A 25,279-nucleotide genomic window follows, 5' to 3' on the forward strand; every position below is an offset into this window, starting at 1 on the left:
CCAACTAATGCTGCTTCAAGAGCAGGCCCTGTATATATAAGCAACATTGGGGTAAGATTGCTGGGTTAGATACAGAACTGGTTAACATCTAATAGGCCTATAAACTGTGGACTTTTAGGGTGTTTGTTCTATTGGACAGAAACTACTTGTATCTCTAGCAGATAAAAATCTACATGATAACAGCACTTCTCTAGAGCTGTAAAATACCTGAGACCATAGGAAGCCAAACCTAGCTCTGAAAGAATTCGTGGTATTTTCTTTTTCTTATTTTCAAGAAAAGTTTTTAATTTATTATTTTCTTATTTATTATTTCAGATAAATTTTGTGATTGTACACTCAGCCTCTCAAAAATTATCATGAGGAGGGAGAAGACCCCTCCTTACCTTAATCATACCTATGGATACTCAAGGATATGAACCTTCCTTTAGTTTGACTGGATTTCATTGCCAGATGAAATAATCTACATTAATAATAATACATGTCATTCACTGAGGTACTAACTAAATATATATTTGAGATTCATTATCTCTCCAATTTTCAGAACAGTTCTTGAAGTAAGTAGAATTGTCCTGATTTAACAGTTGGAGAAATAATCTCAGGGGGTTAGATGATTTGCTTGAAGACACTCAACTAATGGAAGAACCAGGCTTCAAACACAAACACACTGTTACAAAAACAAGAAATACTTAAGGAACAAAGCTGAGGCTATAATGCTAGGCAAGAGTAGGTTGGCTTTGGGACCACTGTGACTTGAAAGTTTTTTCACAGTGCTTAAAATTTCCAGCATCAAAGTAAATCCTTTGGGTAAAGTCATTGTTTTCCCAACTAACATCAAAAATAAAAAAATGCTTGATAGCAAATGAATGGCGGAGTGTAGAGACAGCAGTGCCCAAAGTGACAGACATTGTGGGATTATGCTCCCAAAGGGAACTGGTATCTCAGACTCCAGGGCCCAGAACAGAAGACTTAAGAGGGCTGGGTTAAAATCCCAGGTAATTTAACATGAAACTGGGGTAAGAACTAGAAATCTGGGAGAAGAAGTTTTCAGAATAAATGACTAAGACAGATTGTTAAAAATTGAGAATTTCTGGGTTCCATCCCAGAGTTTCTGATTCAATGAGCCTGGATGGAGCCTGGGAAAATGCAATTTTCTTTTTACAAGTGTCTAAGGGAAGTCTAATAACAAAAGTGATCATTCAGACCAAAATGTGGTGGCCCTTGCCTATCTGGCCCATGTAGCTCTCCTGTGATAGAGGCTGTCTTCTTCCTCTCCAATCCACCCCATCCAGCCATTGATCATTATTTATGTCTTCTTTGCTCACTCTATGCAGACTTGAGTGTGCATTCAAATAATCCAGGAATCTCATTAAAATGTAGATTTTGCTGCAGCTGGTCTGGGATGGGGCCCTAAACCTCTAATAAATTCACTGGGGAGGTAGATACTACTGGTCCTTGACTACACTTCTAGCCGCAAGATTCTCTGTTATTGATTCCTCACTTTGGCTGAGGGCTTCCCAGGTGGCATAGTGGTAAAGAATTTGCCTGCCAATGCAGGGAACTCGGGTTCAATTCCTGGTCCAGGAAGATTCCACGTGCCCTGGGGCAACTAAGCCTATGTGCCACCACTACTGAGCCTATGAGCACAACCTAGAAGTTGTGCTGTAGGCACACGGGCTATGAAGCCTGTGTGCCTAGAGCCCGTGCTGTGCAATAAGAGAAGCCACTGTAACGAGAAGCTCAATGTGTGTGTATATCTGAATCACTTTGCTGTACAGCAGAAATTAACACAACATTGTAAATAAACGATACATCAGGAAATCTTAAATGGAAGATTCTGGTGTGTTTGATCCAGACATAATAGTCATTATGTCCTGGCCAAAGCTCCATGATGATGAAGGTGACACACAGTGGACTTGAGAAACGCTGCCCCAGGTGGACCAGGGTATGCTAGTGCTGAGCCTCCCTTGTCTCTTTCCCACCAATTTCTCCCTGGATTTCCATTCAGAGACCCTGGCACACAAACCTGGGCCTTGCAGGAGAAGCAAGGAAAGCCTTTGCAACCAGAGACCTGGTTCCTGCCCGTTGTCCCAGGAAGTTCAAAGACCAAGGGCAGCAGGCATAGTGTTGACTCGGCATTCCTCCCGGAGCAGGCGTTGGATGTTGGTGAGTTTAATTTGGCATTTATAGTATTCGCAGCCACTTCTCAACCCTTGTAATTATATCCCAGATCTCACTCAGCCTCCTTCAGCTAAGGTTTAAAAGCTAAGAGCTTTGTTAAAACAGCCAGCTATTAAAACTTCATGGCCTTTTACAATATATCAGTTGACAGAGGTATTATGAAACACTGCCTAGTGTAATTAAAATTACACTGCAATTGTCAACACCTATGAATTAAGCACTCTGTGTGAAGCGATAGTCAGAATCGCACAGTCTGTTCCCTAGATGGCTAACCAGGCATGGGGCTTTCCTAATCCATCCCCAAAGCCTAGGGGCCTTGCCATCAGCTATGAGCTGCAAAGGCCAGACACTCAACCAGAAATTGGCCAGTCCTGCTAGTGACTTCTGCTCTCATCTTCATCTCCTACAGGAATGCTGGCTTCCCACTACACCTTCCTAGGGGACTTCAGGAACAGCTTGAGCAGGCCAGGTGTTTCATTTCTTCTTTATGGGTCCAGCACACTGATATAAACAAACCTTGGTTTGTGACTCTCACCATGACTACCTAAGTATCTAAGATGAGTATGGTCTTGGCTGGCATCCTTGAGAAAGTCCTGTCTCCTTGCCACCTATTACCACCAAACTCCTCCAAGAAAAGGTCCCCAGATGCTTCAAGCTCCTCGACACTGCAAACTGACTTCACCACCTCTTTCCTCTGTCCCTTGAATATCACCAATTCCATCCTTCTAGCAGAATCCAGTGTTCTCTCAATCCTCACTCTCTGTAAACTGTTTTCAGTTTCATGCTGTTGACCTTGGTTCTTCCTCTAAAGTCCAAATCTTGGGAATGCCCTGAGGGTCCAGGGGTTAGGACTGCATGCTCTCACTCCCTGCCAATGGCCCAGGTTCAATACCTAGCCAAGGAACTAAAAACCCACAAGCTGTACAGTGTGCCCAAAATAAAATTTTTAACAAAAATAAATTTTCAAACCTAAAGTTCATACTTCACTCCCAGGTCTACATCACCTAGGCCCTGCCTACCCTTCCTTTTTATCTCATGTCCCCTTCTTCCTCATTCTCCAGGATGCTGTTACCCTGGCCATCTGCCTTCATCTCCACTCTGCCACGCTTTTCCTACCTCAGCATCTTTGCCATGCTCTTCCCTCTCCCAAGAACTCGCCCCCCTCCTCTTTCAAGGCCAGGTTCTTCTCACCTGCCCACCTCAGCTGAAATGACACCTGCTGAAAGAGGTCTTCCTAATCTCCCCTTCAAGAAGCACATGCCCCCCTCTCTGAATATTCTCTATCACTATCAAATATTCAAACATCAAATATTCTCTATCTCTATCAAAAAGCATCAGCTTATTTCCTTCATCGCTTATATCATTTGTAATTATTGATTAGTTTCTTTGCTTATTTGATCCACCTGTCTTTTCCAGTGGATGATAATCTCCATGAGGATAAAGACCAGTCTGTCTTGCTTATCAATGAATCTCCAGCAACGGGAGTCAAACTTTTTGACTAACCCACCCTGTATCACTTCTCTCCCTTGGCTCTGAAGTGTTTTGTTCCCCTGGTCTTGCACTGAACCTCCTTTCCTTCATCTGTCTCCTCCATCACTTCTTAAGAGTTATCCTTGGCCCTCATGTCTTCTCAGGGACATGGTTAGTTCATGGACAACCTTCTCTTCAAGTCTAAGAGCTACATCTCCATCCTACTATTCTCTAGCACCTGATATCTACCTTCGATGCCTATCTTCAGTTTGTTACATTTTCTGGACATTTCTATCAAGATGGTCAGCTTTTCTACTAAACCAATCTTTCCTCTTGACTTCATTTCTCTTTATACTATCACCATCTCTTTGATCATCGAGGCTTAGAATCTCAACATCATTTTTGACTCTGATCCTTTCCCTTCAATCAGATTAAGAGCTACACAACAACTACCCATTTGTTTCTGTCACGGCTCTTATTCAGACCCATACAACCTCTTCCCTGGACTATAGAAATTACCTCTTAACTGTTTCTCAGGGTCAGATTCTCCCCACCATGATTCATTCTTCTGCCATTAGACTAACACTGACTGATCTTCACTGTATTATGTCAGGGCCCAAACACTTTCATTGTCTCCCTACTGACAACAAGGTATACTCCAAATTCCTTAAACTGACCTTCAGGCCCCTGGTTACCTTTCTTGTTGGTTCTCTAGCACCACGCAATCTGCAGTTTCCATGTTCTAATCAAATAGTATAGCTTCCTATTCCTTGTTCTCTGAACTTTCCCACTTCAAATTCTTTTTTTCCGCCAATTTCTTCACCTGAAATGCCCTCCTCCATCTTCATTTGACAGATTATTTCAAGAGCCACCTGCAAGGATACCTTGTCAATCTTTTTTTTCTCCTGATTCTGTCCAATAAGAGTGAATGGTTCCTCATCCTGAATGGTCTGTCTACCTCTTACATCACTTTTCTTTGAATTTTAGTATTTGTATACTTATGTCTCTTTCAGACTGTATTTAAGTTCTCTTAGGATGGAAAAAAAAAACCCTATGTCTTAGCTATCACTACTCTTCTGATATGCACATATGTACACACACATGCACAAGGACATGTTAAGAGTCCTGAATAAGGACTACAAATAATGACTATCCTCAAGGTAGCCTATAGAGAACTCATTGTCACCCATGAAGGGGTGAAGCCAGTTTACATAATACAGATGTCAGAGTAATGCTGTGGCTTGTTCTCTGTAGAGCTTAGACTTTAATCCTAAACTAAATTAAAACAACCCATGTGATTATCCTCCCAGCTGTGATTTGACTACATCCTCCTGGCTGAATTCATGGAAAGACATCGGTCTAGATCTAGAAGAAACCACTCCATTTGTCTGAGAGCCTGATGCAGAGCCTGAGTCAACACAGATTGACCATCAGTACTGACCCAGTGAGGTTGTACAGGCAGGCGTTTCTGTAGCATGACATGGAGTGTTTGCCAAAGAAAGCTGAGGACTTTCACCAGCAACAAATGGTTCTCTCATCACTGAACTCATGTGGCACTTTTAAATCATTCATCTTTAGGAAACTTAATCAGGCAATATGTCAAGTCACCATTGTAAGTGGCTAGCACTCACCTGATACATAGGGGACACTCAATATTTCTTTAAAGAAAGAATGAATCAATGAACTTCTCTATTCCTTTCCCACCTGGGGAAGCCTACACATTCTAATACTGGGAAGACATATCTTCTTCACTACTACTGACACCTCACAGGATACCTCCAATCACTACTGCTTACCCAGAAATTTTGTCCAGGAATCTGGCATCATTAAGTCTCCTGCTCCACTGAAAAATTCCACCTCTACCTAGAACTCCATGTGGAAGGAGTGAAAATAGAGATTTAAAATCAAAGAGACCTAGTGTTGCACTCCAGCTCTGTGACCTTACACCTATGCTGTCCAATATGGCAGGCATCAGCCACATGTGGTTACTGAAATCTAAATTAACTTGGATCAGACCCCATTGACTGTAGCCTGCCAGCCTCCTCTGTCCATGGAATTGTCCAGGCAAGAATACTGCAGTGGGTTGCCATGCCCTCCTCCAGGGGATCTTCCCAACCCAGGGATTGAACCCAGGTCGCCTGCACTGCAGGCATATTCTTTACCATCTGAGCCACCAGGGAAGCCCCTAATTAAAATTAGATAACATTAAAAATGTAGTAGAGTCGACTCATTGGAAAAGACCCTGAAGTTGGGAAAGATTGAAGGCAGGAGGAGGAGGGGATGACAGAGGATGAGATGGTTGGTTGGATGGTATCACCGACTCAATGGACACGAGCTTGAGCAAACTCCAGGAGGTGGTGAAGGACAGGGAAGCCTGTCTACGGTAGGTGTGCTAAGTAGGTGTGCTACGGTACATGGGGTCATAAAGAGTAGGACATGACTGAGCAACTGAACAACAACAACAAATTTAGTTCCTTGGTAGCACTGGCTGCATTTGAGGTGCCCAGTAGCCACAGGGGGCTAACGGTTTCCATGCTGGACAGTGCAGAGATAAAATGTTCCCAACACCCCTGAAAGTTCTATCAGACAACACTGCCACAGACAAGTCACTTAATCTCTTTAGAGCCTCAATTTACTCATTTGTAAAGAGCAAGTCAGCTGGATTAGATGGTACCTAAGGTTCTTCCCTCCTCTGAAAATTTTGGAAAGTAGAGAATCTAGACATGTTTCTTTTGAAGCAGTAATTAGAATAGAAGATAGCCTGAGAATAAGGACAGTCGAAGCTGAACCACTCAATAAGCTCAGGACAGGACTTGGGGAAAGGGGAGAAGTTGGCTTTGGCAAAAGCCACATCGGTCTCTTACCCCTGCACCTATACCCCCCTTTCAAACCTTTCCCCAGTTTCAGAAATTATCTTCAGCTCTTTGAGCCTCCTCTCCGATAGGGAAGAGTTGGCTAATGTGATCAACTAAGTACCACTTCATTTTAGCATTGACAGCTAAAGGGTCCAAAGTCAGAGCTCAGCCTGCCAGAGGGCAAGAGCACAAGGCAGGATTTAGCAGGGCTCAGAGCTAGCCCTTGACCCGTCACTGCCCAGGTGTATAACCTTGGACAGATCACCTGCTGGGGCACCCTCTCCTCAAGGGTAACATTATGTAAAGCTATGGACTCCAAGGGCATCCCTGATTCCAAGATTCTAGATTGTAGCATTAGGTTTTCCAAACCAACAACAGGTCAGGGGGGAAGTTGCATTTTCAAGGTAAAAGGAGAAGTCAGCATTTGTCTTTGGAGGGACAAGCTAGCTTGTCCCTGAGAAGATGGGAAGGGTCTCATGGAAGAGGGCATTCCCCTCCCCAAAGCCTTAGGCTGGGCAGCACAGAACAATCTGTCCTTGTTCTGACTGAACTCCCTCCTGGTGATGAGTCACATGGCGGAAAAGGTGTGCCGGGTGCCCGCCTGCCATGTCTGGTTAATGGAATGCCTTATATGGCACTTGTTTTTCTGACAGGTGATATGTTCCTGGACATGAAGTTCATTTTAAGTCAGTTCTTCAGGTGACGTTCAGACAATGTTTGTTTGGTTTGGTTTCACACAATATTGTCTCAAAGGTAACAGCCTTTCCACTGGGAAGTTTCTTTCTGGACATGTCCAGCTGCCACAGTTTCTAATGCCATAGAAGTCACTCAGATTGAGGGAACAAAGTGAGGGCTGCAGAGTCCCCTTCCCTTCTTATACACAGCTCCATGTTTTCTGAGAAGAGGGCATCCTCAGGGGCAGGAGCGTAGACAACCAAAGCCCTACAGGGTTCTACGTCCAGGATACTGAGCCTCCCATGTGGTCTTCCCACCCTTGGGTCCTTCTTCTCATGGCACATGGACTTCTGCAGTGCAGAAAGACTTGGCATGTCCGTGCTGGCTGATCAAGAACAATGATGAGACAGTATCCTAGAAAAGAGACTGGGGGAGAGCCTGGCCCTGTATTCTTGAGACCAGTTCACCCTGCTCACAGACTAGACACCAGGCCTTCTGCCTGCCCACCCGCAGCAGAGAATACTGGCTTATCTCAACTGAAGTCCATGATGCTTCAGCCCCTGGCAATAAAGGCTATAAACCTGTCTGATCCTGGAGTTTCCCAGTACCCTGTGTGAGGGCCAGTTATGTGTCAGGGCCAGTGCCTTTCCACATAGGCTCTAAGCCTTACAACCACCCTGCAAGGTAGGTATTATCTTCCCCACTTTACAGAAGAGGAGAGTGAGGGTCAATGACTGACCTCACCCAGGGCTACCCAAGCAGGCAGGTGACTGACCCGGGACTAGACCTAGTTCTGAGAGGCTTCAATACCCACACTCTGGTTCCCCAAAGACTGGAGCCCTCCTAAGAGTGCATGAGTTTAAGGGACAGAGATTGAGAAGTTTGAGGAAAAAGCCTGGGAGAGGAGATACATTACATTTTTAAGCTGTTGTGAAAAAAAAAAATCACAAACTTAGTGGCTTAAAGCAACACATATTTATTTCTTTAGAGTTTTGGAAACCAGAAGTCTGAAATCAAGGTGTCAGCAGAGCTGGTGTCTTCTGGAGGCCCCAGGGGAGAATCCATTTCTTTGCCTTTTCCACCTTCCAGAGACCACCTCCGTTCCTTCCTCCCATCACTCTGACCTCTTGTTTCAGTCCTCGACATCTCCTACATCCTCCTGTGACCTTCCTGTCTCCCTCTGATAAGGACCCTTGTGATTACATTAAGGGGCCACTCAGATAACCCGGGATAATCTCCCCTGTCAAAGTCCTTAGCTTAATCACACCTCCAAAGTCTCTCTTGCCAGATAAGGAAACATATTCATAGGTTCCAGGGGTCAGAACATGGACATTGGGAGGGGGAGACATTTATTCCCTACCACAGAGGATTTCTCATTTACCTTGGGAACTTGGAATAGTTCTGGGAAGCTGTTTAGGTCTCCTCCTTCATATCTTCTCAGTTCTCTTCTCCTCCCCTTGGGTAGGAAGCAGGTCCACAGAGATCCCAGGGTCCTGAAAGGGTCAGAGCAGAAGACCTCAGCTTAGGGCTCTGGGCGCATGCACCCGTCTCTCCTTGCCCCTGCGCATCACATCTTCCGCACGGGGGTTGTGGAGGAGAGTGGAAGGCCAGTGTTATCAGGTAGCTGGTGGCCTTAGGGTTGCTACACTAGCTTTGTCAACCTGGCAAGGCTTCTCACATGGAGGAGTCCCCCATTCTTTTCAAACTGCCTCCAACTCTCACACCCCTGCCTGGAAAAGAGCACACATTTGCTTTAACTGCTTAGCATCCTATTCCCTTGGATAGTGTCCTGTGTCCTTCCATGATCTATACAAAGCCCTGCAAGATGAAACTATTGCCCATATTTTCCACCTCAGTTCATGCCACTCCCTTCCCCTCCACTGTGTTCTAGCCACATTGAAATGGTTGATAAAGGAGAATGCTTTTGATTTCAGCAGAATTTTTTTTTTATTTTTATTTTTCCTGGTACTGTTAGGTGACAGCAGTGGCTGAAGTAGTCAACTTATGTTGGAGGTGGGGTTTCTACAATGTAAAAGCTTTCTTTCAAAACAGAAAGCCTATCTTAACAACAAGCCCCCTTATAGAGTTATTATATATATATAAACTACATACTAATATATAAACTAATATCTTTAGGCCACTCAGTGTTGTAACTGGAGCCCATTAAAATGGCTTCTTCCTCCAAAGACTAATGCATGTTTTGCAAATCTGCTTTTGCACCAGTGTCCAAAAAAACTAGTCAGAAGGTGGTTACTATTACCTTCACTTTATAGATGGGAAAGTGAAAGTCGCTCAGTCGAGTCCGATTCTTTGTGACCCCATGGACTGTATAGTCCATGGAATTCTCCAGGCCAGAACACTGGAATGGGTAGCCATTCCCTTCTCCAGGGGATCTTTGCAACCAAGGGATTGCACACAGGTCTCCTATATTGAGGGGAAGACTATCTCAAAATAGAAAGTCAAATGACTTTTAAACGACAGTCCCAAGACAGAACCCAGTCTTTACAACTCAGAGTAGACTCTTCTCTGCTCTGTATGCTGAGTCTTAGGGCCTTGAAGGTAAATTGGTAAGATACTTTGTAAAGGAGGGCTTCCTTAGTGGATGAGATGGGAAGGAATCTGCTTGTAATGCAGGAGTCCATGGGATTGCAAAGAGTCAGACATGACTGAGCGATTAACACACATATACACTTGTAAAGGAAGAAAGCAATCAGAGGGGTCTGTAAAATGATAAGTAGCACAAATTTCTTGCTGTTAATTGGATGCCAATTGAACACAATTTAAAAAATATGTCATTGGAGGGTTTAGATTAGTTCAGGGAGGTATAAAGCAGATGGTGAGAACTTCCAGGGAAACATCAGCCTGGTTGACTTACTGCTTTCTGCTCAAACATGCTCTGCATCCTTCATACCCTTCTGGGCAATCTACCTGCTTGCCTCTCCAACCCCACACTCTGATCCAGAAGTCAGGAGGCAACAGCTGAGGCCACTGGGAGGTGGGAAGGACAGAAGGGTACCTGAAACCACTTCCTCTCCAACCCCCACTGAGTCCTCACAGCCTTTCTGCTAGTAATTGATTAACCTTGCCCAGGTAGTCTCCGGATTATCAGTAAACTTGTATCAGTTTTCTGTTTGTGCTTTTGCTTGTTTCTAATGCCTAGACTGTAGATGAGGGAATGGGCTCTGCTCTTTGATCAATGAGCTCCAACTCTATGATCAACTTGGCAGGTCAAAAACTTTCTGAGTCTTAGTTTTCTCATCTGAGCAATAGGAATAATGATAATACCCATCTCTCAGGGTTTATAGAGAGGATTAGTTAAGATAATAATTCAGAGTAGTTTCTCAGTAGAGTTATCATTGAGTTCATTATGCCTGCCATCTTGAATGTAGTAATGCTCACTAGATATTTATTCAATAATTGAATGATATATAAAGTCAAGATAAAGCATGGTATCCACATTGCACACATGAACCAGAGCTCTGGAACTCAAGTCCTGACATACTACTCTCGTTTCTCAGGGATAATTTTAATCTTCAGGACCCATGTATAATGCTCATTGCAGGGCAAATGTGGATTGGCAGTGATGATCATTAAACTTCCAGGAGGCTCCAGGAGCCCTTTTCCTGACCACTCTACAACCATTAATAGGTCTCAAACAATATTTTAAAAATAGTTTCAAATAGCATCCGTGGTGGCTCAGATGGTAAAGACTCTGCTTGCAATGCAGGAGACCTGGGTTTGATTTCTGGGTCGGGAAGATCCCCTGGAAGAGGGCATGGCAACCCACTCCAGTATCCTTGCCTGGAAAATCCCCATGGACACAGGAGCCTGGCGGGCTACAGTCCATGGGGTTGCAAGAGTCAGACACAACTGAACGACTAAGAACAAAAGATATTATTTCATTATACTTTGTTTCCTTTCATTTATATGTATTTATGTATATCCATAAATATAGCTGCTGCTGCTGCTGCTAAGTCGCTTCAGTCGTGTCCGATTCTGTGCGACCCCATAGACGGCAGCCCACCAGGCTCCACCATCCCTGGGATTCTCCAGGCAAGAATACTGGAGTGGGTTGCCAGTTCCTTCTCCAGTGCATGAAAGGGAAAAGTGAAAGTGAAGTCGTTCAGTTGTGTCCGGCTCTTGGCGACCCCATGGATTGTAGCCTACCAGGCTCCTCCATCCATGGGATTTTCCAGGCAAGAGTACTGGAGTGGGGTGCCATTGCCTTCTCCGATAAATATAGCATACTGAATTTAATGCCATAGAGTTACATGCTATATAGTTCCTAATGTGGGTTTCAATCCAAAAACTTTGAGAGACACTGTTTTTAGTATGGGCACTGTGGTTGTTCAGTTGCTAAGTCAGGTCTGACTCTTTGCAACCCCATGAACTGCAGCATGCCAGGTTTCCCAGTCCTTTACTGTCTCCTGGAGTTTGCTCAAACTCATATCCATTGAGTCAGTGATTACTGCATAACCTTAGCTGAATCTTTATAGAGCAATAGTTACTGCTGATTGTCCATTTTCATGTCTTTGGGGGATTATGTATTTTGACAGGAGGAAACAGCAACACTGAATATGATGGCCGAGAGTTTGGAAAAGACTGCTGTTCTCATGTTCCTTGCCTCAGTCACCCCATTTCTTCAGGGAGTAGATTTAATGGTAGGTACATTTTAACCAGTGGAACCATTGACTGACTGATGCCTGGGGAGTTAAGATCAGTGGAACATATTAATGGCTGCTTGCTGGCACTGCCTCTGCTTGTGTGTATGGCACAGGTTGGACTTCAGAGAAAGATCGCAGAACACGGTGTTCTCCTAAATTTCTTGCCCTGAAAACTGTTCTTCAGCATAGCTCCTGACATTTCCTGAGTTGTGTGGGAGCACTTGCTGTGCACAAGGAAAGACTCTGAGCAGGAAAAGGAACCCTGTGGGGAGCTAAGAAGCATGCAAGCACCCTCTGAATACCCATCTTCTTACAGGAAACTAATTACCTCTCCTAGTAATGTTAATAATCACTACATACAGGATCCCAACTCAGAGATAAGTACTCATGCTGATTTGCATTACACAGAACCTAAGGAAATAATAATACCACTTTTCAGGGATCATGGAGAGGACTCACCAAGTTAATGCGAAATTAAGGGTAGGTGATGATGAGAAATGATGAAGGCAGCCTTCTCAGGGTAAAGTGCTATGATGCTGTGGGAAGAGCAGAGGCCCTAAAGTCACAATGCCTGGCAAGCAGTTCTAACTCCACCACTAACCGACTATGGGTCTTCTTGACATACCATAACCTCTCTGAGCTTCAGCATCCTCATCTGTGAAATGTAGAAGTTAGTATAGGTCATGGAGCAGAGTAGGAAGAGAGTACAGCAATGTAATTACTAAATCAAATAACTGCTTATTCATTGAAAAATTTATAAGGCAAAAAATAGAAAACCCATCAAAATGAGGTAACTCTGAATGAAGCATAATGGGGAATCTAGCTCCTCCTAGATTACTCTTCTGGTAGGCAAAATTCTAGGATGGTCCCCAAAATTCCCAGCCCCAGCATATACACACTTTCTACTTAGTTATTCAATCAGACACTAATCTGAGTATTGCTGTGAAGGAGTTTGGAGATGTATTTAAAATTCTGTGTCTAAATGCATGCTCAGTCACTTCAGAAATGTCTGATTCTTTGCAACTCCATGGACTGTAGCCTGTCAGGCTCCTCTATCCATGGGATTCTCCAAGCAAGAATACTGGAGTGGATTGCCATGCCCTCCTCCAGGAGATCTCTCTGACCCAGGGATCGAATCCACATCTCCTTCAGCTCCTACATTAACAGGAAGATTCTTTACCACTGAGCCACCTGGCATATTAAGCCACTTGACATGTGAGTGACATATTATACTGGCGCAGGCAGCTGACTGGATGAGGTGGTTTACCTTCTTCCTAAAGCTCTAATCTGAGATGGTCAGAGTCTCCTTTGTTCTCCTGGTCACCCCACAAGGAAGGTATTACATTCAGAGACAGCAGTCAGCCCACCTGGCCACTCCTAACAAGTAAAGAACAAGAAGACCTTGGCCTAGGAAGCTGGTGGAGCCCATCTGTATCCGTTGGGTTGTTCCCTTTGAATGTTCCCTGACGCAAAGGAGGAAATTCACAAGTGACTCTAAATCTCACAGTGTTCCAATGAAAACAGGAATATTGCCTGTGGAAACACTTCCTGATTCAGAAAAATAGTTATGACCTCTAAGACTCTAGTTATCCCCATCATGTGCCAGTAATCCCTTGGTGGAATTCCTTTTTCAATATGGAGAGACTCCATAATAGAGTCTTAGCTCTGCACTTATTTGCTGTATGTCTTAGATAAGTTGTACAGCTTCTTAGATCCTCAGTTTCCTCATCTGCAGCTGATAATGAGAGTGCCTTACTAAATAATAGTGCTTACTTCATAGAGTTCTGTTGAAAATGACACAAGATAAAGCACACAAAAGATCTCATAGGGTATTCAGCAACTATCAATACAGCAGGAGTAGTTGTATTTTTATTATCATTTGTCCTTTAACCATTTCCATATTTTAGCTCAACTGGAATCACTTTTTCCCTTCTGGGAAAACTTTAAAATTCTGCCTCTGGCTTGGTATCAGGCCAGCACACTTGTGCTTGTATTCCGTTGTTCAGTTGTGTCCTACTCTTTGAGACCCCATGGACTAAAGCCCACCAGACTCCTCTGGCCATGGAGATTCTTCAGGCAAGAATACTGGAGTCGGTTGCCATGCCCTCCTCCAGAGGATCTTCCCAATCCAGGAATTTAACCCAGGTCTCCTGCATTGAAGGTGGATTCTTTACCATCTGAGCCACCAGGGAAGAATACTCCAAGAATACTGGAGTGGGTAGCCTATCCCTTTTCCAGGGGATCTTCCTGACCCAGAAATCAAATCAGGGTCTCCTGCATTGCAGGCGGATTCTTTACCAGCTGAGCTACCAGGGAAACTCACTATTCTGCATACTTATTCCTGCAGAATTCATGGAATACCTATATTATGGCCAAGGCTTTCTTAGTAATTAGTGCCAGTGACCTGCAAGAAATAATTTTTATTCTCTGGGGCTTATATTTTTATATAAAAAAGATATTCAGATTATATAAGTGTAATCAATGTTAAAGTCCTTAACAAACTACTAACCGCTATGCAATCTTTACTATCATTATTATTACTGATATTATTATCATTGTTCATACTATAAGCATCCATAGAGTAATCACAGGATTAGATGTTTAATAAGTATTCTTAGAAGTTAAATGGGTAAATTTCTATGTGAACCTGTGGAGTGGGAAAGATCCTGTGTAGGGTGGGCAGGCAAGGCTAGTGTCTGAATTGCTCCTTGAAGGGGTAGGCAGAATTGGGTAGACAGAGGGAAAAGCAGCTCAATAAGATCCTTGATGTTCAGGCTGACCATAGGGTTATCAGGGTGACTGAGAGGTCTGAGGAAGCATCACTACAGACAAAGCTAGCGGAGGTGATGGAATTCCAGTTGAGTTATTTCAAATCCTAAAAGATGATGCTGTGAAAGTGCTGCACTCAATATGACAGCAAATTTGGAAAACTCAGCAGTGGCCACAGGACTGGAAAAGGTCAGTTTTCATTCCAATCCCAAAGAAAGGCAATGCCAAAGAATGCTCAAACTACTGCACAATTGCACTCATCGCACACAATAGTAAAGCAATGCTCAAAATTCTCCAACCCAGGCTTCAACAATACGTGAACTGTGAACTTCCAGATGTTCAAGCTGGTTTTAGAAAAGGCAGAGGAACCAGAGATCAAATTGCCAACATCTGCTGGGTCATCAAAAAAGCAAGAGAGTTCCAGAAAAACATCTATTTCTGCTTTATTGACTGTGCCAAAGCCTTTGACTGTGTGGATCACAACAAACTGTGAAAAATTCTTCAAGAGATGGGAATACCAGACCACCTGACCTGCCTCTTGAGAAATCTGTATGCAGGTCAGGAAGCAACAGTTAGAACTGGACATGGAGCAACTGACTGGTTCCAAATTGGGAAAGGAGTACATCAAGGATGTATATGTTACCCTGCTTATTTAACTTATATGCAGAGTACATCATGAGAAACACTCAAAGCAATGCTCAAAAGCAACACTCAAATGCTCAATGGATATGAGTTTGAGCAAGGTCTGGGAGTTGGTGATGGACAGTGAAGCCTGGTGTGTTTCAGTCCATGGGATTGCAAAGAGTCAGACACAACTGAGCGACTGAACTTAATTAATTGAAAATAAAGCCATCAGTTTTTTAAAAAAGGTTCAGCAGAAGTTTGTGTTTGAAACACAGGAGATAAGAGACCTGAAACAATATAAGAAAAAACCAGTATGTTAAGCCTGAGCCATAGATAGGCTTGCCCTTGCTCTCTCTTGATCCCTCTTCCAGAAAAACATCTACTTCTGTTTCATTGACTATGCTAAAGCCTTTGACTATATGGATCACAACAAATTGTGGAAAATTCTTAAAGAGATGGGAATACCAGACCACCAAAGCAGCGAGGCCAGAGGTGCTTGGCTCTGAATTGAGCAAACCTCGGTATAATAGACACATCATGTAAAACTAGAAAAAACTCCTTTAATAATCCAAAATCCCAGCTTGGTTATAACTACCTTCACTGTAGGGTGGATCAGGTTTGTAACCTAAAAAAAATGTGTCAAAGGAAAAGATAGAAATCATTAGAAAATATTTAACCTAATAATACAAAGACTCATCCATTAATTTGTAAATCAGTTCAGTTCAGTCGCTCAGTCGTGTCCGACTCCCAGCAACCCTATGGCTGGGAGCACACCAGGCTTCCCTGTCTATCACCAACTCCTGGAGCTTGCTCAGACTCATGTGCATTGAGTCGGAGCCCAGGAATATCTCTCATATTGGACAATGATTTACCTTTATTATATTTCCAAGCACAAAATTGTACATAGAAATTGCACTTATTTTACCACAATCTGTATACAGAACCTGAAGATTCCATATCAATGTGGTCCCAGAACAGCTGTATCAGTATCATCTAAGAACTTGTTAGAAATACAAAGTCTTAGGCTCCATTCTAGAGCTACAGAACAGAAACAGAGGGTGGAGCCCAGCTGTCTGTTTTAACAAGTCTTCCAGGTGATTAACTGCATGATAATGTTTGAGAACCACTTCTCTAGGTCATGTCCTATATATATTTACCAGCCTCACTTGGGAAATGATGTCAATTCAAAGACAAGAGCTACTATGCTATAAAGGGTAGAAGCTATGATGGCAAATAGAAAACACTTCCATCTTCCCCATCTATGCCAGTCACCACTAATTACCACATTTTTTCACAATGAACCATTGTGGAAGGGGCCTTTAGTGAGTTTTCCACTTAGAAATCTGGGAGGAGAGAATATCACCGAAGTCCTGAACCATTATGGAGTTGGGCAGGGAAGGCTGAAGTAGACTAGAAATTTTACATGGAAGAACTTGGCAAGAGAGAGAACCCAATATAGCATCTCTGATTCTTCAAGTTTGGGGATTGCATGTAGTAAATCCAGAATTTCCTATTGCCCAAGCTGAAGAACATATGCTAAAAGGCTACTGGATCAAACAAGACCTGGAGTTCAAATGAATAAATCCACAAAGTGTCCATACTTCAAATACAGAATTAACGGCAAAGTACCAGATGTTAACATAACGTCCCAAAAGTCCAGGTGGGATTAGACACATCTGTAGACATTAATCAGAGAAGGCAATGGCACCCTACTCCAGTACTCTTGCCTGGAAAATCCCATGGACGGAGGAGCCTGGTAGGCTGTAGTCCATGGGGTCGCTAAGAGTCGGACACGACTGAGTGACTTCACTTTCACTTTTCCCTTTCATGCACTGGAGAAGGAACTGGCAACCCACTCCAGTATTCTTGCCTGGAGAATCCCAGGGATGGTGGAGCCTGGTGGGCTGCCGTCTATGGGGTTGCACAGAGTCAGACACGACTGAAGCGACTTAGCAGCAGCAGCAGCAGTAGACATTAATACAGGTTGCCAATGACCAGGTGGGTCAGGTACATCTCAGCAGACATCAGAGAGGATCCTAAGGACAATTTATTCCAACAACCCCTCTGCCAACTGCCATGTGCAAGAAGAATAAGCTTCTGCCTACCAGAAGAGAAAAAGGAAGGGTAGAAGGGGGCTGCCTTGAGGGAAGAAAAATGATCCTGAAGGTTTGAACTGTGACATTGCCCAGCGTTTACTCAAAGGAGACCATTTAAATTGGGAGATTGAATTATCTATGAGACTGTGAGCTAGACAGCAATCTTAGATCAGTTGCAGGAACTAAAAGTTAAATTTTGGGGCAAGCATCTAATTTATAACTGTTCATAAAGCCTCTGAAATATATTGATTTTTTTTTTTAATGCTTAGGAGTGTCCCTCTTGGTTCAGCTAGAATAAGTGGGGATAGGAGCCAGAAGCAAAGGTTGGCCCAGCCTTGGAGAGTTGACGGGCTCCAGGTTGCAACATGAGGTGCCCTTGTCCCACTTCAGAATGCTTCCCCTATAGCCCAAAACGTTTCGACAGTTAGTGCCATTTGTTCCAGTCACATCTCACAGCTGGTAACTGGAGAAGGTGAACATGTGCTTCCAATATTCACTTTTCATAGACTCATTAGGTCAAAGATCATCTGGGCAAACCCTCTCATTTTACTGATGAGGAAACCAAGGTCAAAGAAGCTAAACTAAATGACTCATGAACTGTAGACAAGGCTGGACCCTGAATCCAAATTGCTTCAGCTCCCCATCTATTGCTCTAACACCCCAAGCTGTTCATAAAGCAGAAGTGATCAATTCCATACACTGTAGCCATATTTCAAAACCCAAAGAGTCAGAATATTATCTTTCTTTAAAGCCCCCATTAATGTTTGCTTCCCTTCTTTCTGCATTTGTTTTGAGAGATGTGAAGAGCTTCCTGATGGAAAGCTATTCTGAGAGAAGCTGAGATGAAGCTTTCATGATCTATGGCTGCCAAAGTTAGCTCCTTCACAGCTGTACCAGCACATTGGAGGCTGTGAGGCAGCCAAGTTGTCTTTGGTGCTGTATTAAGAGGTGTGTCTGGAATTCTGCAAATCAAAAGGGCCTTCTGGATGGCAGCTGCCTCCAGTCTTTGAAGGACCACCCTGGTTTGTCTGAAGGAGAACTTTGCATGACTTTCAAAGAGGGCCAGAATCCAAAGACTTCACCGGCCCATGAGAATGTCAACAATCTTAGGATTTGGTACATATCTTATTCCTTCTGTTACCTAAAGAATTTTGTCTTTAATTTACATGGGAAGTAAAATGGAAATCAAAGCAACTACCTGGATAATTTGATCCCAAAGCACATGCTTATACTTTAAGTCTCCTGGAATGATTATTCATGAATTGACTCAGCTGCAAGTGTTATCTGTTACTGTGAAATACATCTCATGGAAAACTGTGTGAGTCGGCGATGCCATCTAACCATCTCATCCTCTGTTGTCCCCTTCTCCTCCTGCCTTCAATCTTTCCCAACATCAGGGTCTTTTCAAATGAGTCAGCTCTTTGCATCAGGTGGCCAAAATATTGGAGTTTCAGCTTCAACATCAATCCTTCCAATGAACACCCAGGACTGATTTCCTTTAGGATGGACTGGTTGGATCTCCTTGCAGTCCAAGGGACTCTCAAGAGTCTTCTCCAACACCACAGTTCAAAAGCATCAATTCTTCAGCGCTCAGCTTTCTTTATAGTCCAACTCTCACATCCATACATGACTACTGGAAAAACTATAACCTTGACTAGAAGGACCTTTGTTGACAAAGTAATGTCTCTGCTTTTTAATATGCCGTCTAGGTTGGTCATAACTTTCCTTCCAAGGAGTACGTGTCTTTTACTTTCATGGCTGCAATCACCATCTGCAGTGATTTTGGAGCCCCCAAAATCAAAGTCAGCCACAATAATAATATATCAAAAAAAAACAACATGTTTTATCTTTTCCGAACTTAAAAAGTTAAACAAGATTATATTTGTCTAATGGTAAAGTTTGTAGATATTTCAACATCAAAATTTCCTCAGCAAATGTTTAATACTGCCTTGCTGATGCACCTCTCATTTCAATTTCAAATTCTCATAATGGTCTAAACAAAGCTTTCAAATCTTTATATATTGCTCCTTGTTTTCTACAAAGGAGAAAAGTGCACACATACGCAGATCCATCTCCTTTGTTTGTCTCTGCTGTCTCTGCCTTTACTCTGCTCTTAATGCTGGGTGAGATAGTTATCTTTACTCTCATCTTATTCCAAGTCCTTGGAAGGCAGTTTGAGATGGCTGATCTCAGCTGGAGGTCACAGGGAGGCAAGCAGATGTATAATCTGCTCTAGAGGGCAGAAGTCCTAGATACAAGGACCCTCATCTGCTCACTTGGATGGTCCTTGCTTACACAGTCGAGGTTTCTGATGGGTACGGTGGAGCAGCTGTTAGCTCACAGCCACTAGCAGATGGGCTTCCTGGCATATTTGTGGCTGGTGGGCTGAGTCCTTGGAAGAGACAGTACCATGATAGAAGAGAAAAGAAAAACCACCCTAGGATATCAGTGCCACCTCCTGCCCCCAACAGTGAAGGGTTACATACCACCATCTGTACTGGTGGCAAATAAGCAGGTACATTTTATACAAAAAAAGTAACATTCATTCCTGAACTTTCTTCCAGGTTTTTCATGGATGATGTTATTTGTACAACTGAAGCTTTTTAAAAAATCTCCACTCTGAATGATTTTTCATGAGAATAATATACTCCTAGAAATTAAAGCTAGGAAAGATAGCTCTTATCTAGCTGAGCACTTTAATTTTAACAATAAAAGAAACTAAGTCCAAAATGTTTAGGTGGTTTTCCCAAATTTCTAGACTAGAGGAGCCATGGTTAGAATTAACTGAGACTTGTAAGCATAATTCTTTTTAAGAAATTGTTTTAATAATTTTTAAAGCAGTACATGTTGAGAGAGAGGCAGTGTTTGATAGCACACAGTAGCAGTCTATCTTAGTGGTGTTAAAAAAAGACAACAGACCCAAATGGAATTGCTTGTGCTAAGCCTCACATCATCAAAGCGGAAAAAAAAAGTGTTAGTCGTTCTGTTGTGTCCGACTCTTTACAATGCCATGTACTATAGCCCACCAGGCTCCACTGTCCATGACTTCTCCAGGCAAGAGTACTGGAGTGAGGAGCCATTCCTTTCTCCAGGGGATCTTCCTGACCCAGGGATCGAAACCAGGTCTCCTGCATTGCAGGTGGATTCTTTACCAATCTGAGCCACCAGGGAAGCCCACATCACCAAATCAAGACTTAATTACAATTTCAGCTTTCCCAGAAACGGAATCTTCAACCAGTCAGTCGGGAGTTGCCTGATCAACACTAGCTAGCTACTCTGCCTGAAGGCTCCTGCCATCCCCTACAGGAAAGTAATGTTGCAATAACCAATTTTTTCCCTCTGGTATAAGATCCTTGTTCCTGCTCCTTTCTGCCTATAAGTCTTTCATTTTGTACAGCTTTCTGGAATTTTTTCTATCTGCTCGATTGGATACTACCTGAATCATGAATCACTGACTAATGTAAGATCCTTAAATTTTACTTAAAAGCATTAATAGGTTTTGGCGTAAGCAGATCTAATTGCAAGGCTCAGTTCTACTATGCTTTAACCATGTGTCCTTGGGAACTTAGCAGACCTCTCTTACCCTCTGTAAACATTTGGATAATAACAGCATGGCAGGCAGTTAGTAATATAACCCAGTCCTTCCTTACTTGTAACAGAATTCTGATCCTGGTGACAAGGATAAGGTGACAATTCCTAGGGTCATTAAGGAAGTCTAGGGCAATTTTAATGCATATCAATGCAAATTCCTTTCAAATACTTCTAGTGGTAGCTCTGTCTGGATGGGGGCTTTGAAAATGCTTTTCCTCTGGCTCAAGTCTGCTTTCACAACTCTAACTAACTTTTTTTCAGTTCTCTACCTTCTTTCTCCATATGCTCCAGGCAGGCAGTGAGGCCAACCACGGTGGTCCCTTTCTCCTCTCAGTGGAAGGCTGGTGCAGGCATGGGCCTGTGAAGCATTGTGTGTACTGTCTTGGGAAGTAGGGGTGTTCTGGGAAAAGCATATAATGAGAAACACATTGGGAAAGAGACTGGATGCTGCCACCTGTGGATGTGACACAGTGGTCATCTTGAGGCCACAAGCAGAGCTTAAGAATCACCTGCCATGCTGACAATGGAGAAAGTGAAAGTCACTCAGTTGTGTCCGACTCTTTGCAACCCCATGGACTATACAGTCCATGAAATTCTCTAGGCCAAAATACTGGAGTGGGTAGACTTTCCCTTCTCCAGGGGATCTTCCCAACCCAGGGATCAAGCAATGGCAAAACAAAAAGACAGAAATATCAGATCTTGAGTTTCCTGAGTTTATCATGCCTGGAGCCATTCTAGCCTAGAATTTCTTATCTGAGGTAACAAGCTCTGCTGCTTAAGCCAGTCTTGTGTTCCTTATAGCTGAGTGCATCACAACTAGAACAGTAGTACTTATCATATAAAGTTATTCTGTATAGTGAATGATAAATGCGTATGGGAAATAGTATATGACCAAGCACAAAGAAAGAAGGAAATATTAGTTGTCACCATTGTTGTAGTTATTATTATAGGAGAATGTAAAGTAAAAATAAATATCTCCCATGCTTCCTCATCCTATTCTCTAGCAATAAAAATTTGTTAATAATATTTTATGTATCCTTATGTCAATTCTTAAAAAACAAAAATAAATACTATACATATTGTTTTTTCACTTCCAAGAGTTTTCCTAATAGATACGTTGATGCCCAGTTGGAAATTACTTCTAATCCCCAAGAGTGTATTTCACTTTATAATCTTCCAAAGATTTAGAAATACTGCCTTCTAGCTAAAAACATTTGGCTTTTCAAAATCCTCCTTATAAATGTAGAAAAAAATTCTTAGAAATGACAAAGAACATAAATAATCAGCATCGAGTGCCCTCGTACACATTAAGGACCAGTTGCTAAGAGCCAGAGCCCAACCACACTGACAGGAGATTTTTGTTGGAACTGAGTTTTACAGTATCTGTGGAAGCAGTTACTCTTTTGGACTGTGTCAATGACTGGATCTCTTTCCAAGGACATGTCATGCTAAGTCAAATGACCATCCAGACACAGCCTGCAGCTCTTGTTCTCTAAGGACCATGCACCGTTCCCTGTGGTAGCCACATGAGCCACAGAAATTCAACCAAAGTTCAGGACACCCAAGAGGAAATCACCAAGAAAGGTGGGTGAGAAGAGGCTGAAATGTCCTCCAAAATTTCCTCCAGAAATGATGACAATCAGCCAGCATTTCTGACTGATAAATGACATGCAAAAAAACGAGGATCCAAGAAGATTTTCTCAGATCTCTCTCTTTCCTTGGACTTTGTAACAACTATTCCCTCGGAGCTCTATGAGCCACAGAAGCATAAAAAATGTTTATCCACTGAAAGGAGTAAGGGAAATGATTAAAAGTTTCCCCAAAGTTCAAACCTGTCCAGAAACTTCCTGTTTCTAAAATATGGTTTGGGAAGCACTTCTTGATACTTTAATGGGGGGAAATCTGCTATTTGGGTGTAGAAACGTGGTACAGTGTGACTTTGGAGTTAAGCCAAAAGTTCTCAACACAGCTTCATTTTAGAACCATACAAGAAAGTTTAAGTGCTGACACCAGGACCCTATCCCAGGCTACCAATTAAATCAGAATCTGTGGGACTGAAGTTGAGGCCTATGTAAGTAGGTAGGTATTTAAACATGTGTATGTGAGTTTTCTGTTTCCCAACTAAGTCCAGGGGTGAGAATTTACTGAGTTAGGCCAAGAATTAAACCCTGGCTCCCTATCTTCTAAACTGTGTGACTACAGACACATTATTTCTTCTGTAGGCCTGTTCCTTCATCTGTAAAGTGGGGGTTACAATAGTATAATAGATTGAACTATGTATATAGAGGACTTAGCCTAAAACTTGATAGGCCATGTCAGGTCCATCCTCTCTATATAGTAATGTCACTGTATCCCCCTGCAGAGTAAGTCTGCACTGGAAAAAAGAACCAGTAGGTGCTAGAAGAGTTCATTAAGGGAAGTGCCACATTAAGAAAAGTGCCACTTTCTCTTATCTGGCCCATCCATTGGGCTTGTGAATTCCTGGAAGAAAGTAAGTGTCTTGAAATAGCCACTTAAAATGAGTGCATTAAAAAGAATTCTGCACTGAGGCAAAAAAAAAAAAATCTTGCACCCCTTCTCTTCACTGGCAATCATACAGGAAGATGATGAAAAGGCTACCACACCCTGCTGCTGTGGACACTAGCCAATCTGTTACAAATGTCATAGGCAGTAAACAGCCTAACACAAAACATGCAGAAAAGCAAGGACCCGTGTTCACCTGGCACCAAGCATGACCAGTGAGGCTCCACTGACAATAGGCCAGGACTTCCATAAGATGACAACTCTGTATGCTTGTCTCCACCACTACATTTGGATCCCTGGAGCTGGAGACTGTATTTTTTAAGAATGGTGCTATTGTGTATTAGTTGTGCTTAGCTGCTCAGTCTTGTCCAATTCCTTTTGACCCTTTAGACTGTAGCCTGTCAGGGTTTTCTGTCCATGGGATTTTTCAGGCAAGAATACTGGAGTGAGGTGCCATTTCCTGCTCTAGGGGATCTTCCCAACCCAGGGATCAAACTCAAGTTTCCTGGGTCTCCTGCATTGCAGGAGCAGATTCTTTACCCACTGAGCCATTGGGGAAGCCCAAGCTACCACTAATTGCCTTCCAAGTACCAGGCATATATCAGTTCAGTTCAGTTCAGTCGCTCAGTCATGTCCAACTCTTTGCGACCCCATGAATTGTAGCACGCCAGGCCTCCCTGTCCATCACCAACTCCCGGAGTCTACCCAAACCCATGTTCATCGAGTCGGTGATGCCATCCAACCCTCTCATCCTCTGTCGTCCCCTTCTCCTCCCACCCCCAATCCTACCCAGCATTAGGGTCTTTTCCAATGAGTCAACCCTTCGCATGAGGTGGCCAAAGTATTGGAGTTTCAGCTTCAACATCAGACCTTCCAATGAACACCCAGGATTGATCTCTTTTAGGATGGATTGATTGGATCTCCTTGCAGTCCAAGGGACTCTCAAGAGTCTTCTCCAACACCACAGTTCAAAAGCATCAATTCTGCGGTGCTCAGCTTTCTTCACCGTCCAACTCTCACATCCATACATGACCACTGGAAAAACCATAGCCTTGACTAGATGGACTTTTGTTGGCAAAGTAATGTCTCTGCTTTTAAATATGCCATCTAGGTTGGCCATAACCTTCCTTCCAAGGAGTAAGTGTCTCTTAATACCAGGCATATATACATATATATAATTAAATATTTATAACATTAGGAGGCACTTCTATCCCTGACTGTGAAGAGGAAAAACCTAAGGCTTAGGAAGAGGAATGACTTTCCCAATTCACATAAATAAAGATGATGACCAAATCAAAATCAAAATCTGTGCCTGGCTCTTAAGATTTTTTTATCTCAGGCCTAAAAAAGTGCCTGGCATACAGAACACCTTAACGTTTGATGAATGAAGCAAGTTGTGTTTTTTTTTTTTCCAGAAGAAGAGCAAAAGAACTCAAAGTCAGAATTCACATCATCTTCATAACCTCCACCAGCCTTTATTGATTTCTTCTGAACCACAGTCAGGAATAAACCCTCCTTAGGGGCAGCAACCCCAAGGTTGCTATGGAATTTTTTAATCAATCTAAGAAAAAAAAGGTTAGTGACTCATAATTTTATTTGAAATGTGAAGGTAAAATTCACACATGCGTACCAGTCTTATCTCCCCAACTTGATTATAAGCTCCTGAAAATAGAGTTATGTATAATACACTGTGCATTATCCCACAAGCCTAAGCAGAAATATGTATCATCCTTGGGAAATGTTCAAGGGCTGTCTAAAATCCTACTGTGAACTCTCAACATTTTTATTCATGTGGAATCAAATTAGAATGAGCATCCAGGATACCCCAGAAGAG

The 25,279-nt window shown here is 42.8% G+C and overlaps 1 protein-coding gene and 1 long non-coding RNA gene across 16 annotated transcripts in view; one reads left to right on the forward strand and one right to left on the reverse strand.

The window, feature by feature from the left end:
• The window catches only part of LOC145516576 (uncharacterized), a 71,221-nt gene extending 49,273 nt beyond the window's left edge, over positions 1-21,948 (forward strand). Inside the window, exons 2-4 of the long non-coding RNA XR_014061509.1 lie at positions 2,006-2,163; positions 11,735-11,839; positions 18,127-21,948. This is a non-coding gene — a long non-coding RNA (uncharacterized LOC145516576). The remainder of the gene's footprint in view (positions 1-2,005; positions 2,164-11,734; positions 11,840-18,126) is intronic.
• LOC145516574 (uncharacterized) overlaps positions 1-25,279 on the reverse strand; it is a 291,214-nt gene that overhangs the window by 56,684 nt on the left and 209,251 nt on the right. For 13 of the 15 annotated variants that reach the window (XR_014061501.1, XR_014061498.1, XR_014061492.1 and 10 more), the window contains one exon: positions 8,560-8,671. Coding sequence is in view for 7 of the 15 variants with exons in the window: in XM_081517910.1 (XP_081374036.1) it covers positions 8,560-8,671 (112 nt within the window). In the remaining 8 variants the exon portion in view is untranslated. Of the gene's footprint in view, positions 1-8,134; positions 8,371-8,559; positions 8,672-25,279 lie in introns of those variants that run through there. The other 2 variants (XR_014061503.1, XR_014061500.1) reach the window with 2 other exon arrangements.

Source organism: Giraffa tippelskirchi, chromosome 8 (assembly GCF_054371585.1).
Source record: "Giraffa tippelskirchi isolate mGirTip1 chromosome 8, T2T-mGirTip1v1.2.pri, whole genome shotgun sequence".
Lineage (NCBI taxonomy): Eukaryota > Metazoa > Chordata > Mammalia > Artiodactyla > Giraffidae > Giraffa > Giraffa tippelskirchi.